This window comes from Balaenoptera musculus, chromosome 3 (genome assembly GCF_009873245.2).
Source record: "Balaenoptera musculus isolate JJ_BM4_2016_0621 chromosome 3, mBalMus1.pri.v3, whole genome shotgun sequence".
In the NCBI taxonomy this organism is placed as follows: Eukaryota; Metazoa; Chordata; class Mammalia; order Artiodactyla; family Balaenopteridae; genus Balaenoptera; species Balaenoptera musculus.
In genome coordinates this window covers 33,496,287-33,512,590 of record NC_045787.1, presented here as the reverse complement: position 1 = coordinate 33,512,590, position 16,304 = coordinate 33,496,287, and the positions used below count along the sequence as shown (strand labels likewise).

Below are 16,304 nucleotides of genomic sequence, written 5' to 3'. Positions count from 1 at the left end.
CTCTTTCTTTTACCAGGTTTCACCAAAACTCATACCAATGCAGCAGATCGCAGCTTGAAATGTGGAGTAGACTTTTGTCCCAAGCTGTGTGTTTTTCATTTTAACCACATAGGATTTTATTAAAAGGACATCAGTAATCATAACTGTATATCTAACAAGCAGTTTTTGACTAGTTTTCTAGCATCTTAATGCTTTATACAGCCATGTAGACTTTGTTCTCTCAAGCGTACTGTGACATTTTAATGAAAAACAAAAAGAAAAAAAATATGATTATCTTACTTGCTTTATAAGTGCTGAGAAGGTCATATTTACAGTTGGTACTCACATTGGGTTTATCTTCATCTTCTGTGGTATGTACATTAAATTGTGTGCAGTTTGTACCAAGATGGGCCCTTACTTAGGAAGAGTTTCATTGGTGTACTTTCCCTCCTAACTAAATCATGGCACGTACAAAAAAAAGAATGAGGGAGAAAATGAACTCCACCCAGAGTATACCCAGGGGAGCATCGTACGAGTCCTGAAAGATAACATTTGTGTGAATTTTAATCAGGAGAAATGCTGTCTTAAGGATTATGATTTTCCTTCGGCCTCCTCTGTCTTTTTTTTTTGGAACCTCTGATTTTGTGATTACATCTTGCTTCCCTAGAGCATCCCTTCTCCCACCCCCTGCCCCCTAACCCCCCCCCCCCACTTTTTGTAACTAAGTAGATGCCCAAGAAGGCAAACAGGAACATCTCTGTGTGGGAGAAGTAACCTGGTTTGTGGGAGAGACCGAAGGGTATAGGGTCTATTGGTGCTGACATCCAACCAAGCAGTTGCCTTTATAAACAAACCAAATAACCATCTGTGCTTTGCCAAAGATTAAAGTCGCTTTTAGCAAGAGGACTATAAGCCTAACTGACCTAGTCGGTTTTCTCATTTTCAAACAGTGCAGTATCCGTGTGTATCCAGAAGGACCATTAAGAGTCTTTCTCTATGTTACTGTGGGCTTCTTATACAATACCTCCTCTTAGACCAAAAGGGGCTGTGTGGTAATTCATCGTGAACCCATAGTTAACAGTGACAGCAGAGTTAAAAAAATCCTTTCTTTTCAGGGCCTCTTTTTTCTGCTCAGAAAAGTTTCTAAATGTTGAATGCCTCTTTCTGCAGAACAGTGTTATTTCTTCTGCCCAGGCTTGTTCCTTGAACAAAGTACTTTTAGTTCAGCTTTATCAAACTAAGGGAAATACTGAGGAGCAAATCCAGGATGTGAAAGGCAGTGAACTTCATTCTTAGAAAATAAACACGATGGATTAGGTTTCGTAAGGACCTTCTCCTCAGAGGTATCCTCAGTGTCAGACAGTTCCCCAGGGAGTATACCAAGCACCCTGCGTATCAAACGGGAGAAAAGTCCAGGCACCCTGAAGACGGGCCAGATTGCTGTCCTCTGGACAGAGGTAGGCATAGTACAGTGCGATATACCGTTCCTCTCATACCAGATATAGGAATTTATGCATGTTTTTAGCTGATGGCTGTCATTGAAATTCACTTTCTCTTCAGGTATAGCTACAGTTCTGTCATTTCAGAGGAAGGAGAGGGTTTTTTTGTGAGAAGCACACTCCGTATATAAAATGGTCCCTCTGGCTGGCTGCGTGGTTGGAAGCATACTCTCCCAGTACTGGTAAAATGGACTTTTTAAAGAATTTGCAAGGTCTGGAGAAATGATATACGTCCATGTGAGAGTTACGGTTTGGGAAACGTGTGATATTGATGGTTGCTGTATTTGTAAACTTACTTATTCTGTGATTCTAAGAATGTTCTTCACTTTGAGGGGCAGATCCTAAGTAGATGGCTTTATATTCTTGATTAAAGAGTACCATGGACGTTAAGAAATGCATTAAGATGTGCAATAAGTATTCCAAATTGATATAGATTGGTGTGATTGTCCTTTTTCTCATTTGGGAATGGCACGCCTAAACATGGGAATAAGACAACAGAGATCGGTGGAATAGCCAATAATAAAGTTAGCACACTGTACCACTTCTAATCGAGTTACTGCTTTTTCTTTTGATCTTACCAAAGAAAAGATATTATCCTCCATGAAAGAACAAATGAAATGTTTACCTAGATGAATTCTGACTTTGCTCCTTGTCAAAGTCAATGATTTGTCTATAAAGATCGATTATCCCAGATTTCACGTGTTAATATTTCTTTGCTTTTATGTAACATTCCTTTAGGATACACATACATCAGTAATTTCCCAGTGGGGCGTTGCGTTTGCTTGCATGTTGAAGTGGCTCTAGTGACGTCTACTCAGCATCTGTGTTGCCCCTCTCATAACAGACTCACCCCCTGGCCGAGGAGTTGGGCCTGTGCTCAGGATATGCCTCTTTTGGTAGCTCTCCTTTGTCCAGAGTGATTATACCCGGGGCTGGGTGTATGACCCAAAATGTACCATTCAGGTTATTTATCCTATGTTTATAAACTGGAGATGAGAGAGAAGCCAATTTTCTTATTCCTCCTTGTTCCCTAAGCCATAAGAAGAATGTGACTCTGGCACCAGCATCCTTTCCCCACCCCACCCCCCCACCCCAATACACACACCCTACAAGCTGAGCTCCAGTTGGAGAGAAAGAAGTGGAAACACACACTGCAGCTGTAGGGAGGAGGCATCCTGGTGGTATTTGAGTTCCTGTTTCTGCACGTGTCGAAGGCCAACTGCTCTCCATCCATGCTTGTACATGAGGCCAAAATTTCCCCTTTTTGCTTGAGCTGGGCCTTTGTCACTTGCACCCAGAGTGTGAACTCAAGCAGCTTTGGTAATTCTTGAGTCCTAGGAGGGATCTGGTCTCCTACAGAAGGTATGCAGAATACAAGCAAAACTGCTTGTCCCTGGGCCCAGAGAACACATGTAAGAGCATTTGTAGGTGTTACCCAGTGGGTAGAAAGGTTGTGGGTAGAGGTTTTCTTTCTCCTACATCTCAATATAGTCAGCAGAACTCTGAAAATTTTTCCAGTGGAAGTGTAAGCAGAGATTTATTCAATGGATGGGTTTCCTTGCACTAACCTTTCCCCTTCCTCACAAAACATTACCTTGAGTTTCTTTAGCTTATTTTCAGATTCTTCATTTTTAAGATGGGGAGAATCTATTATCTTCCACCATGGTTCAATAAAATATAATTAATACATCTGGTTGCAAAAATACTGACAGATCTTTTAAAAATGTGTGTCAGTACTACCAGAATCGTCTGTTGTTCCTGTCCTTTTATTTTTCAGTGTCTACAGTGCCTTCCCACTTCCCACTGCCATACTGAATATCAAAGTGGATTTAAGCATAAATATCAATAAATGTCATGTGGTCTAAGTGCATGTCTGTGTGACATATACTTGAAGTGTCCTCATTCCATAATATTAAATATGTCTGTGTGAAATCATCCAAAGGCACCTTTCATGTACCACACAGCAAGTCTCATGGGAGTGATGCCCATACCAATCCCAGTAAGTAATTGATAAGACAATTCCTTCCCTCAAAGCCACAATCAAACACAAATCATATTTGCTTGTGGAGGTTAAGCATGCTTGATTATCATGGTCCTCATTGCCTTTAATGGGGTGCCACTCTGGGTGGTCCACTTGGAAACGACCTCAGGCAACTATCCTGGCTTTTTTGTAGCATGAATCACGTAGGATCCTATTTCCACTGACAAACCATGAGAGCCCAGGTACCTAATGCAGTCATTTTATGTTTTTGGCTCATTCCTAGGCATTCTATCTGTTACCCTTTAAATTTTTCAAGAGAAAATTATAGACCAGGCTGTCTATAATTGGGGAAGCTAGTAAAATAGTCTTGTTCAGGCTTCAGAGGCAACAATAGGCCTTTGACTAAACAAAGACCCTGAAAGAGCTACATGCCGAACTGCTAGACTACATGCAGCTCAGCAGAAACGGTGCTAGCAAGTCCTGGGAACCAACAGATAAAGAAGGGAGTAAGTCACGAAGCTTCCTGGGCCTTGGGAATCTGGCCAGTTCCCGGGGATCAGCGAACATTGGACCCTTCCCAACTGGGGCTCCAGATTGCTGTTACTTGGGACTTCCCAGCTGCTGCTTGGATCTGGAAGTAGGTGTCGGCCCGATTCGGTGATGTATGCTCTGTTATATACTCTGTTTATATTCTTATTCCTTTCTCTCTAATGATTGTATATTGAAATTTGTATACTCTGTTAATATTCTTATTCCTTTCCTTTTAATGATTGTGTATTGAAATTAAGTTAAATGACCTTCTATTAAAGATTTGATTGAAGCTGTTTATTTGTGTGAGAGAGTAGTTATTTTGCCAGCGAATCCAACGAACCTTAAAACCGAAAGCAGGCTTTCGGCAAAACACAGGCTCACGTTTAAACCCTGGTGTTGCATTTGAAGCTCCTCTCTCTTGATTCGGGGATAGGAGGTAGCATCTCCTACTTTGCCTTCTTGGGTTAGAGTGCCCAGTAGCTCTCCAAAGCTCCACAAATACGCCTTTAATTTCCAGCTCCCAGCCCTTTTATGCACCCAGTATAAGTAAGGGTTTAAGAGTTGTCTGTTTCTTAACCAGATATTCCAAAATGTGTGCATAGTGGCTTCTCTTTGGAATGTAGCATACATTGTGTCTGTGTGCTGTTTTTAACATCTTGTATATAAGTATAACAACTCCGTGACTTGCCCATGGTAGCTTTCCAAATGTGTTTATTGAACCAATTTACTAATTGAAAACGAGGTGACAGTAAGCCAGGCCTGAGGGTTTCCCTTAGCTAAATAATTAGGTTAAGACCTCTGAGGAAGATGTAGGAAAAAGAAAAGGAAAGAAATAAGAGGTGGAATCTGGAGGCTATAACAAAAGAATAAAGAGACCTGCGATAATTACCTACATGTGCTTAGCATTTTATAATGTATAAAACACCTAGAATATACTAGCTAGTTTATTTCATTCTCACAATAATCTGCCAGGGAGATATTATTACCTCCATTAAAATTAACTTCTTTAGTCTGAGAGAAGTAATGTCCATCAATTCTTTAATCAAATTTGCCTTTCAGGGCTAATGTTGGATTTTGCCGAGGTACTTAATGAGATGTGAATTAAATTCCTGAATAGAACTAGATTTGTCACTCTGGTAAGCTACAAAACAGAGAGTTCAAAACCTTTCAACCTAATGGGACGTGTCTTCAGGTTTTGTTCCTCCTGTCTACACAGCTCTTGTACACAACCCAGTTCATAAAGAAATGGGTAGTTTTCAAAATAAAAAAGGAGAATGGCACCCACCAGGCAAATTGTCCCTGTGAAACATTTGCAATTACTGGGTTTGCTCTAATAAAAGGCCCTGTGTAGGCAACCACACAAGGATGCTCAACTGACACCAGCAGGAGGGGCTGATGGGCATTGCTTTATCTTTGTAGCCGAACACCTTCTGAAATTTGGTTTTCTTGGCATTAATCTTAACCCATGTTCAAAGTCAGAGTTGTGGCTCAGACTCAGTAGAACCCCAAAGGTAAGATTGATATTAGGAGCCTAAAAATATATGTTATTGGTGACACAGAGAGAGCATCGCCTGGTGAGATCTAGTGCCATTCCCTTCACTGGGTCCTGGAAAGAGGAAAACTAGTCACAGCACTGGAGCCTGTGGAGCTATTGAGGGTGGGTGTAGGGGTGGGAAGGCATCAGGGCCATCAAGATACACACCATATGAGAATGTTTAACTGTTATCGTATTTCTTTGAATATGACACCATCTTTTTTATTATAGTAAGAATATTTAACATGAGATCTACCTTAAATATGGTATTGTCAAGTACAGGTGCAAGGTAGTAGGCAGATCTCCAGAACTATTCATCTTGTATAATTGAAACTTTATACCTGTTGAACAGTAACTCCTCATTTCCTGCCCCCCCAAGCGTCTAGCAACCACCATTCTATTCTCTGTTTCTATGAGTTTTGGAATCATGCAGTATTATTTCACTTGGTATAATGTCCTCTAGGTTCATCCATATCATCACATAATGGCAGGATTTCCTTCTTTTTTTTTATGGCCAAATAGTATTCTATTGTATGTGTACACCATATTTTTTTTATCCATTTATCTACCCATAGACTTTTAGGTTGATTCTATATCTTGGCTATTGTGAAGAATGCTGCAGTGAACATGGGAGTGCTGATATCTCTTCCAGTTCCTGATTTCAATTATTTCAATTATTTATATACCCAAGAGGGGATTGCTGATCATATGCTCACGCTATTTTTAATTTTTTGAGGAACCTCCATACTACTTTCCATAGCAGCTGAATCATTTTACATTCCCATCAACAGTGTGCAAGAGTTCCAATTTATTCATATACTGTCAACACTTGCTATCTTTTTTTTTTTGATAATAGCTATTCTAATAGGTGTGAGGTGATACTTCTTTGTGGTTTTGATTTGCATTTCCTTGATGATTAGTGATGAGGAGTATCTTTTCATATATCTATTGGCCATTTGTATGTTTTCTTTGGAGAAATGACTATTTGAGTCCTTTGCGCATTTTTTTTTGAAGTATAGTTGATTTACAGTATTGTGTTAGTTCAGTGTACAACAAAGTGATTTGGTTATACGTATATATTTTGTATGTCTATATTCTTTTTTTCTATTCTATTATAGTTTATTACAAGATATTGAATATAGTTCCCTGTGCTATGCAGTAGGTCCTTGTTGTTTATTTTATATATGGTAGTTGCATCTGTTAATCTCATATTCCGAATTTATCCCTCCCCCATTCCCCTTTGATAACCATAAGTTTGTTTTCTATGTCTGGGAGTCTGTTTCTCTTTCATAAAGAAGTTCATTTGTACAATTTTTTAGATTCCACAGGTAAGTAATATCATACAATATTTGTTTTTCTCTGTCTGACTTACTTCACTTAGTATGGTAATCTCAAGGTCCATCCATGTTGCTGCAAATGGCATTATTTCGTTCTTTTTCATGGCTGAGTAATATTCCATTGTGCGTGCGTGTGTGTGTGTGTGTGTGTGTGTGTACACCACATCTTTATCCATTGATTGTTGATAGACTCTTAGGTTTCTTCCATGTCTTGGCTATTGTAAATAGTGCTACTATGAACATTGAGGTGCATGTATCTTTTTGAATTAGAGCTTTCATCTTCTCTGAATATATGCCCAGGAGTAGGATTGCTGGATCATATGGTAACTCTATTTTTAGTTTTTTAAGGAACCTCCATATGGTTCTCCATAGTGGCTTCACCAATTTACATTCCCACCAACCGTGTACCTTTGCCCATTTTTAAATTGGGTTATATAAATTTTTGCTACTGACTTGTAGGAGTTTCTTATATATATGCAGCCCCACTTGTCTATTTTTGCTTTTGTTACCTGTGCTTGATGTCATATCTAAAAAGTCATTGCCAAGACCAATATGTGGAAGATTTTGCCCTATGTTTTCTTCTAGGAGTTTTATAGATTTAGGTCTTACGTTTAAATCTTTAATCTGTTTTGAGTTGATTTTTGTGTATGGTGTAAGATAAGGGTCTAATTTCACTCTTTTGCATGTGGGTGTCCAGTTTTCCCAGCACCATTTGTTGAAGAGACTATCATATCCCTATTGTGTGTTCTTGGCATCCTTGTTGAAGATCAGTTGATCATACATGCGTGAGTTTATTTCTGGGCTGTCTGTTCTTTTCCATTGGTCTGTGTGTGAAGACACCATCAATTTAAAAATTCATTGTGATTTTGTTTGCTTTTTTTTATGACTTTGTTTGCTTTTTTATCACTTATTTTATTGTATGCACATTAAGATATTTTTTAGACTTTCCCTCAGTCTCAGGTGAGTGTGCCTAGTATTCCCTTTTTGGATTGGAGGATGCAAACTGTTATATATAGAATGGATAAAAAACTAGGTCCTACTGTATAGCACAGGGAACTATATATGAAAAAGAATATATATATATATATATATATATATATAACTGAATCACTTTGCTGTACAGCAGAAACTAAATCAGCTATACTTTAGTAAAATAAATTTAAAAAATAAACTAAGAAGGGTCATTAATGGATGCTTTCCTCAGCTGATAGACATCATAAGCAGTTAATAGCCCAAGGAAATCCACCCTTCTTGAAGTCTGCATTTACTATCAAGGGCTTCTCACTGACAAGAGGGTTCAAGTTGTCCAAGGAACAGATTGGGGGTGGACATCAGGTCAGGATTAGAGTGAGAGGGAGCTGAGGTGCCTGTCTCAACTTCTCCTGGAGGAGTAGGGCTGCCAGAAGCTGAAGGAGCCAAGCCAATAGCAGGATACCATCACTTGTGAAATGCATCCCAATTCTAAAGACTTAAAATGTGGGAAATTATTCATATTGAGATCAATGAATTGAAACGGTCCTCTAAGGCCTTTCTGAATTAGCATAGTGTCTGATTTAAGAATAATTTAAAGAAACCTGTCTTTATAACTTTCAAGTACACACAGAACTGCTTGCATAGGAAAAGACTCTTAGGGAGTTGCTTTATGGATAGAAAAGTGTCAATAATTTTATTAGTGTGTTTGTAAATAGTCTTTAAAACAGTTCTTCCAAGTAGTCCAAGTGCTTATTATGTAATGTTTCCATCACAGTTTGCCTTCCAGGTATGTCTCTAGGTCCTCCTGTCCTTCTCCACTAACTCCCATCTTTTCCATATATACAATTTCTATCTTAGGTATACACAGGTTTACTCTACCTGTGAAAAGTTTTTAATATTGTAACTAAAGGTGTTTAACATATCACTGATACCCAAATACACAAACAAGCATATAGAAGGCCAAAGCATTTGAGGAGGCACTTGCATTAAGTCAGGAGTATCAAACTTGACAAGAGATTGCCGAAGGAAGTACAGTGCCGTTTAGGATGAATGTTGCTGTGGAATAAATGTTTCTGCCCCTTCATCCAAGTTCATGTATTGAAACCCTAATCCTCACTGTGATAGTATTTGCAGGTAGGGTCTTTGGGAGGTTTAGATTAGGTTTAGATAAGGTCATGAGGATGGAGCTTCCATGGTGGGAATAGTGCCCTTATATGAAGAGGAAGAGACCAGAGTCCCCCATCCTCTCTCTCTGCCATGTGAGGATACAGCAAGAAGGCAGCCGTCTGCAAACCAGGGGGTGGGCTCTCGTCAGATGCTGAATTTGCCAGCACCTTGATTTTGGGCTTCTCAGCCTCCAGAACTGTGAGAAATAATATTTAATGTTTATGGTATTTGCAGCCTGAACTGACTGAGACAAGTGTGAAAAACTTGGAGAAACATCAGGAAGACAGAATTAAGAAGAATAAAACTATGGTGAGAGAATAAAATTGGAATATTTAACTTGCGGAAGGGAAGCTAAAGGAGTGATTTAATAAGAATTTTAAAAATGGTTATGTATAACTAATGAAGGATGTTCTTGGTCTAAAAAAAAAAAAGAATAGAAAATGTGGGTGAGGAATTTAATTTAGACATTAAGCAGCATTTCCTGACAGTGAGATTTTAAAGAACAGGAATTAAATTACCTACCTATTTATTTATTTACTCATTCACTATTTCCTTTATGGGTAAGAGTTGAGAGTGGGAGAGAGACAGGAGAAGTATTATGTAGTTGATTTAAAGTCAGTCTTGAAATCTAGGGTTCCTGAAATCTGATATTCAGAGAAATTTCTACTGGCTTTATAGTCTGGATTCTCTTTGCCAATTTATCAGTTCTCTCATTAACCTAAGAAATCTATTATCATAGGCTTGGCAAAATAATTTCTCTAAAAGTTTTAGTGAAGGAATGAATAAAGGGTGGATAAATTAATTACAAGTAATTCAGTGGCACAAGATTATATTCACAAAATTCAGTATGTCTTTTTAGGGGAATTCCCTGGCAGTCCAGTGGTGAAGACTCCGTGCTTCCACTGCAGGGGGAGTGGGTTCAATCCCTGGTGGGGAGCGAATCCCACATGCCACACAGCAAGGCCAAAAATTAAAAAAAAAAAAATTCAGTTTGTCTTTTTAAATTTCTAACTCCAAATAATAATAGTAAATAATCACACAGCTGGTTTGGGGATATGATAGTAACAATTTAGAACTCTCTCTTTCTCTCTCTCTCTCCTTGTCTCTCTCTTTTCTACTTACCTCCCTCCCTTTTCTTTCCTTCTTTTCTTATTTTCTTTCAACAGATATTTATTCAGCACATTATCAGTGAAGGTCTAATCAAGAGACAGAAACTACATGGTAAGTTGAACAGGGAGAGTTTAATATGAAGAATTAGTAACTATAAGAGGATTGGAGTGATGAGGAATTGGCTAGTAAGAAGGAAAGAAAACTCAAAACAGCATAGGAATAGTGGATATAAGGAGGAGCCACTACCCCTAGGACTGAGGTAGAGCATCCAAGGAGAGGCCTCCAGGACTGCCATCCAGACCTTGTTGGAGAGTGTGCAGCTGTGACTTGTTGGATGGCAGAGAAGTCACTATGGTGTCATGCCAGCAGAGCTTGCTGGAAATCTGCCTCTGAGGTGCCTGAGAAAGCTGTCGTGGGGAGTGCAACACTTCAGAAGTTGCCAGAAACCCACCTGAAGAGATGCCAGGGAAACAGTTCACAGGAAGATATCTCACTCCACTGCTAAGCTCCCTGAGGAAGTGCTGGGGGAAGCTTCTGGTACTGGGTCCCACTGGCCATCACACACCACGGGAGCCAGGAAGTGGAGAAGTCAATTGTGCTGCAGTTTCTGGGTGTGGAGAAGCTGTGTGTGCCGCAGGGGCTGGACAGTGGAAAAACTGGGCTGTAGGACCCTCACGAGAAGCACACCACAGCAGGAGGAGAAACCTCTTCTTCCTCCAGTGTCTACACAGCACTTTCTATTGACAAGGGTTAACATTGTGCCAGTTGGCCAAGGAGTCCTGTTTGCTAGGTCCATCTCCATTATCATAGAGCAGACAGTAAAGCGTAGATTTGGAGCTGAGACGCAATAAGTTGATAGCTGGCATAGCAACAGCTATGAGCCAGTGGTTTGCTAAGTTCTAGGGATACAGCAGTACAGCAATATAGGGAGAGATATAGCTCAATCAAATAATCACAATTAAGAGTAAACTTAAAATTCCTTTCCTATGAAGAAAAAATATGTGTACCATGAGAGATTATTTTAGAGGGGTCTTGAACATACTTGCTTGTGTTCAGCACATCCTTAAATATACCACAAGTTGTTCAATAAAATGTGTAACCATGTTTAGAAAAAAGGAGCTAAAGTGACTCAATGATCAAAATCAAACAAACAAAAACAAAACACAAAACAATAGGGAAATCAAGTAATTTCTGAATTATTATGATCTATGCAAAATCAAAAGGAATTCTGTCACAAACAATGCAGTACTCCTGGTAAGGAGTGGGTGGAAGACAGACATCAACCGTCACTTATGTTTGGTTTGAGAAAATCTGAACTTTAAAGTTTCAGTGAGCTAGAGTTATTGAAAGGATATGGAATAGAACAATTCTGGTCCAGAGTAAGGGACATACCACTCAATGGCTATTGTAGTCATTTGATTATGGAGGTTTTATTGTGGAAGGATATTACATAGATACAATCTGTTCTGAAGAGGTCAGTTGAAATACCGTGTTGACTTGGGAAATGCAGCAATGAGAATGTTGCTGACCAAACTGAGCCAGCTGTGTTTTTCAGAAAAGAAGCGATTGTGAAATGACCCCACTGTCATCTACAGTATCATGGAGAAGCAGAAATATTCCAAAGACAGCAGAATTTGTGGTGGAACTGGACATGTTTGCAAAAGTTAACTGAGGCTTAAACTTAAAAGTCATTTCTTATGGTAGAAAGGAAAAAAACAAAGGCTTAAAGTCAGAGAAACAACTATCCTATACATGGAGTAGATGCTCCTGTTTATCTCATATAACCTTCCATTTAATAAGGAAACATCTTTTTTATTTTATCAAGACCATAGCACAAAATGATCAGTCTACTTACATGTATAAAACAGTGGTGTTCAGTCCAGAAAAAGAGTAATTGTGTTAAAAGCAATTCAGTAAAACATTCCAAAAAGTACACCTGCCTAATAGATCATGGTCTGCACTGATTTTTTTTCAACAATACAAAAAGAGAGCATTTTGAACCTTTGCTCCACAATCAACTTATGTCCTCCAGCTTAGACAATCACATGACCATCTTGTCAGGAAAGGTGTTAATTCATGGGTGAAGTTATATGACATAGGGATTTGCTTTAAAATACTCTGAATAAATAATAAAAATTGCAAAGATAGGTAAAATAATATTGGCAAAATTTTGGTAATTAATGACGCTTAGGGCAATCATTACATGAAAATGGTTACAATGAAATAATGGTTAGTATTCATTTTACTGTATGTTTGAAATTTTTTCATATTAAAAAGGTTTCCAAAGGAAGTGTATAAATGAATATCTATTTCAGCATCTTTATAATAACTACAGTTCTGAATAAGAGTACTTAGTGACGGTCTACTTGATTTTGGATAAGAAATTTAGTCAAGAGGAGCTATAGTCTCAATGGAGGAGAGAATATGAGGATGGATTTTTTAAAATCAAGTTTTCTTTTATTCTTCCAGTCACTAATAATGCAAATCTTGGTGCTAAATAGGAGTATTAAAACAAGTGCAAAAAGCATGAAAAGACAATCAACATTATTAGTCCTCAGGGAAATGCAACTTAAAACCTCAGTGAGATATCAACACACCGATCAGAATAACTACAATAAAAAAGTGACAACACCAAATGCTGGTGAGGTTGTGAAGACCCTAAATGAGCCCTACATTGCTGTTGCTGGGATGTAAAGTGATACAGCCACTGTGGAAAACAGTTGGGCGTTTCTTTAAAGACTAAATATGCATTACCATATGGCCTAGCAAATGCACTATCGGGCACTTATCCCCCCAAATTAAAACTTATGTTCATACCAAAACCTATAAGTGAACGCCGATAGTAGTTTTATTCATAAAAGCCAAAAGCTAGGAGCAGCCCAGATGTCCTTCAGTGGGTGAATGGTAAACCAAACTGTGGCAAACCCAAACTATGGAATACTACTCAGCATTAAAAAGCAATGAACTACTGAGACACATGACACCTTGGATGGATCTCCAGGGAATTATGCTGAGTGGAAACAAAAGCCAATACCAAAAGATTATATCATATATGATTTCATTTATGTAACATTTTTTGAAATGACAAAATTTTAAGAATGGAGAACAGAGTAGTGGTTATCAGGGAATAGGGACCTGGGAGGGAGAGTGGGAGGGAGGTGGGTGTGATTATAACAGAATCACAGAAGAGATCCTTGTGGGGATGCAACTGTTCTGTATCTTAACCATGGTGGTGGATGTATGAACCTACACATGTGATAAAATTGTATAGAACTAAATATATATATATATATATATATATATATATATATATATATATATATATATATATACACACACATACATATACACAAATGAGAAATACGAATAAGATTGGTGGATTGTATCAATGTTATTAACCTGCTTGTGATATTGTAATACAGCTTAGCAAGATAATATTACTGGAGGAAAATAGATAATGGGGGATTAGCTCAGTATTATTTCTTCCAACTGAATGAGAATCTAAAATTATCTCGGTAAAAGTTTCAATGAAAAAATAAGTGCAAGATAACTAAAAGTTCAAAGACTGCCTTTTTACTCTACTCAAAACCTTGGTGGATGTTCTTTCTCACTTTCTTTTATCACTTAGAATTAAAACAAGGTTGAAATCTCCCTATTAATAATAGAAAGTCTAGGATGCCATTCACTAGTTAAAGGGTCTGTTTTCTTTCTTTCTTTCTTTTTTAACATCTTTATTGGAGTATAATTGCTTTACAATGGTGTGTTAGTTTCTGCTGTATCACAAAGTGAATCAGCTATATGTATACATATATCCCCATATCTCCTCCCTCTTGTGTCTCCCTCCCACCCTCCCTATCCCACCCTTCTAGGTGGTCACAAAGCACCGAGCTGATCTCCCTGTGCTATGCGGCTGCTTCCCACTAGCTATCTATTTTACATTTGGTAATGTATATATGTCCATGACACTCTCTCACTTCATTAAATGGGTCTGTTTTCTAATGTGTAAATAGATGTAATATCTCCTTACAGGTCTGTTGTTAGTACTAAAAATATATCTTAAGTTCCTGATACATAGTAGCCATTTTAAAAATCCCCCTTCACATTGGAGATAATTTTTTTCATTTGTAGATTTTTTAGGACCCCTACTCTTCTACTTTGGCTTTCCCTTTTGTCTTTGGGGATTTTCTTATATGCCTAATTTTCTCATGTGTTTCTGTGTCCCCTGAAACATGAAAAACATTTATGTATAGTAAAATCTCTGGTTAAGAAAAAAAGCATGGAGAGAAAGCTTAAAACTAAGGTCAAAAGAGATATTGGATTATCTGTGGTTTTCAATTATCTATCCTCTTCCCGGCCAAGTGTAGCATATGAAAGCAAGAATTACTGGCATTGAAATTAATGGCAATTTAAAATGCTGAACGATTAGGCCATTAAAGATGAATATAAATTCTCACGGAGGTCTCTCATCAGTTCTCATTTATTGCCAAGGACACTTGTTGATTTAAAAATGCAAAAGTGCTCAGTGAGAGCTTGTTCTGGCCTTGTAATGAGAAGTTATAAAAAACCAGAATTACAGCATCAGTAATTATGTGTGTTTCCAGGTTCATCTACATCTATGAAGCAGAAAATGAGCATTTTTTTGAAGGTAAAATGAGAGAAATTACTCTTTTAAAAAGCAAGGAAGGGGCTTCCCTGGTGGTGCAGTGGTTGAGAATCTGCCTGCCAATGCAGGGAACACGGGTTCGAGCCCTGGTCTGGGAAGATCCCACATGCCGCGGAGCAACTAGGCCCGTGAGCCACAACTACTGAGCCTGCGTGTCTGGAGCCTGTGCTCCGCAACAAGAGAGGCCACGATAGTGAGAGGCCCGCGCACCGCGATGAAGAGTGGCCCCTGCTTGCCGCAACTAGAGAAAGCCCTCGCAAAGAAACGAAGACCCAACACAGCCATAAAAATAAAATTTAAAAAATAAAAAATAAAAAATGAAAAAAAAATTTAAAAAAAAAGCAAGGAGAGAATTTTCTACTTCAGTAATGGTGCTGTAGATTGCTGTAGGTAAAACTGGCCACAGAAAGCAACTGGGAGAGCTGCATAAAATACCCTTCCCACCCCACGTCCACCACCACCACACAAAAAATGTTTGAGGGTATCAAAGAGCACACAGTGCAGCTGACACTTTCAGTAAAAAAAGAAGCACAATGAGGTTAGCCTTACATTCTTAAGCTTGACATTCCATGGTATTTTTTCTCCTTGAGGTACTTGCTAATTTATAAGATTTGTGGAGCCAAAACATGGAGAAAATAAGTATAAAGTAACAGCTAGGAGTCTGAAAAGAATAGAAGAGCTTAAACTGCCTTATGAAGTTGGGGAGACAAAAATTAGAAATCAAGGCGGCAGAAGAGAAAAGGTCCTAGTAAACAACTTAGAATTCTAATTAGTTTCCCAGAAGGGCTATACCTCAGAAGTAAGGGTAGACCAGAAATAGACATGCCTCTGTAAAGATGAAAACTCATCTCCAAAACATCTCAGTCCATGAGTGAAATAAGGTGATCTGTTCATAATCTGACTACCCCCCCAAAAGAAGAAAACTCCCCTCAAGAGGACCTCAGAAAGAGCCTCAAAGTATTGCCACAATTTTTTTAACAGACAGGTGATCCAGGTGTCAGAATCATTAGACACAGACTTTAAAAATGATTAATACAGGGACTTCCCTGGCAGTCCAGTGATTAAGACTTCACCTTCCAATGCAGGGGGTGTGGGTTCAATCCCTGGTTGGGGAGCTAAGATCCCACATGCCTCATGGCCAGAAAAACAAAACATAAAACAGAAGCAATATTGTAACAAATTCAATAAAGACTTTTAAAATGGTGCACATCAAAAAAAATCTTAAAAAAAAGATGAATACATTCAAGAAAATAGAGGATGAGATAGACAATTTAACCAGAGAAATTCTAATGTATGATAAAGTGAAATTAAGAACTCAATAGATAAGTGTAAGAGCAGATGAGATGGAAAAAGAGAAAATTAGTGAATTGGAAGATAGAACAATATAAAATATCCAAACTGAAGCACAGAAAGAATAAAGGATTAAAAAAAAACACTGAAAAGTGTGTAAGAGATGTACAGAACATAGTAAAAAGATCTAATATCTGTGTAAAAATGTTATAGAAGAAGAAGAGAGAGATAATGAGGCTAA

At 38.3% G+C, this 16,304-nt stretch overlaps 1 protein-coding gene across 4 annotated transcripts in view; it reads left to right on the top strand.

Moving 5' to 3' along the window:
* OXCT1 (3-oxoacid CoA-transferase 1) overlaps window positions 1-4,285 on the top strand; it is a 138,095-nt gene extending 133,810 nt beyond the window's left edge. For 3 of the 4 annotated variants that reach the window (XM_036846906.1, XM_036846908.1, XM_036846907.1), the window contains exon 17: window positions 17-2,026. In XM_036846906.1, coding sequence (XP_036702801.1) covers window positions 17-58 — 42 coding nt within the window. In that variant the 3' untranslated portion in view covers window positions 59-2,026. Of the gene's footprint in view, window positions 1-16; window positions 2,027-3,255 lie in introns of those variants that run through there. The other variant, XM_036846905.1, reaches the window with a different exon arrangement.
* Window positions 4,286-16,304: the final 12,019 nt, after the last annotated feature.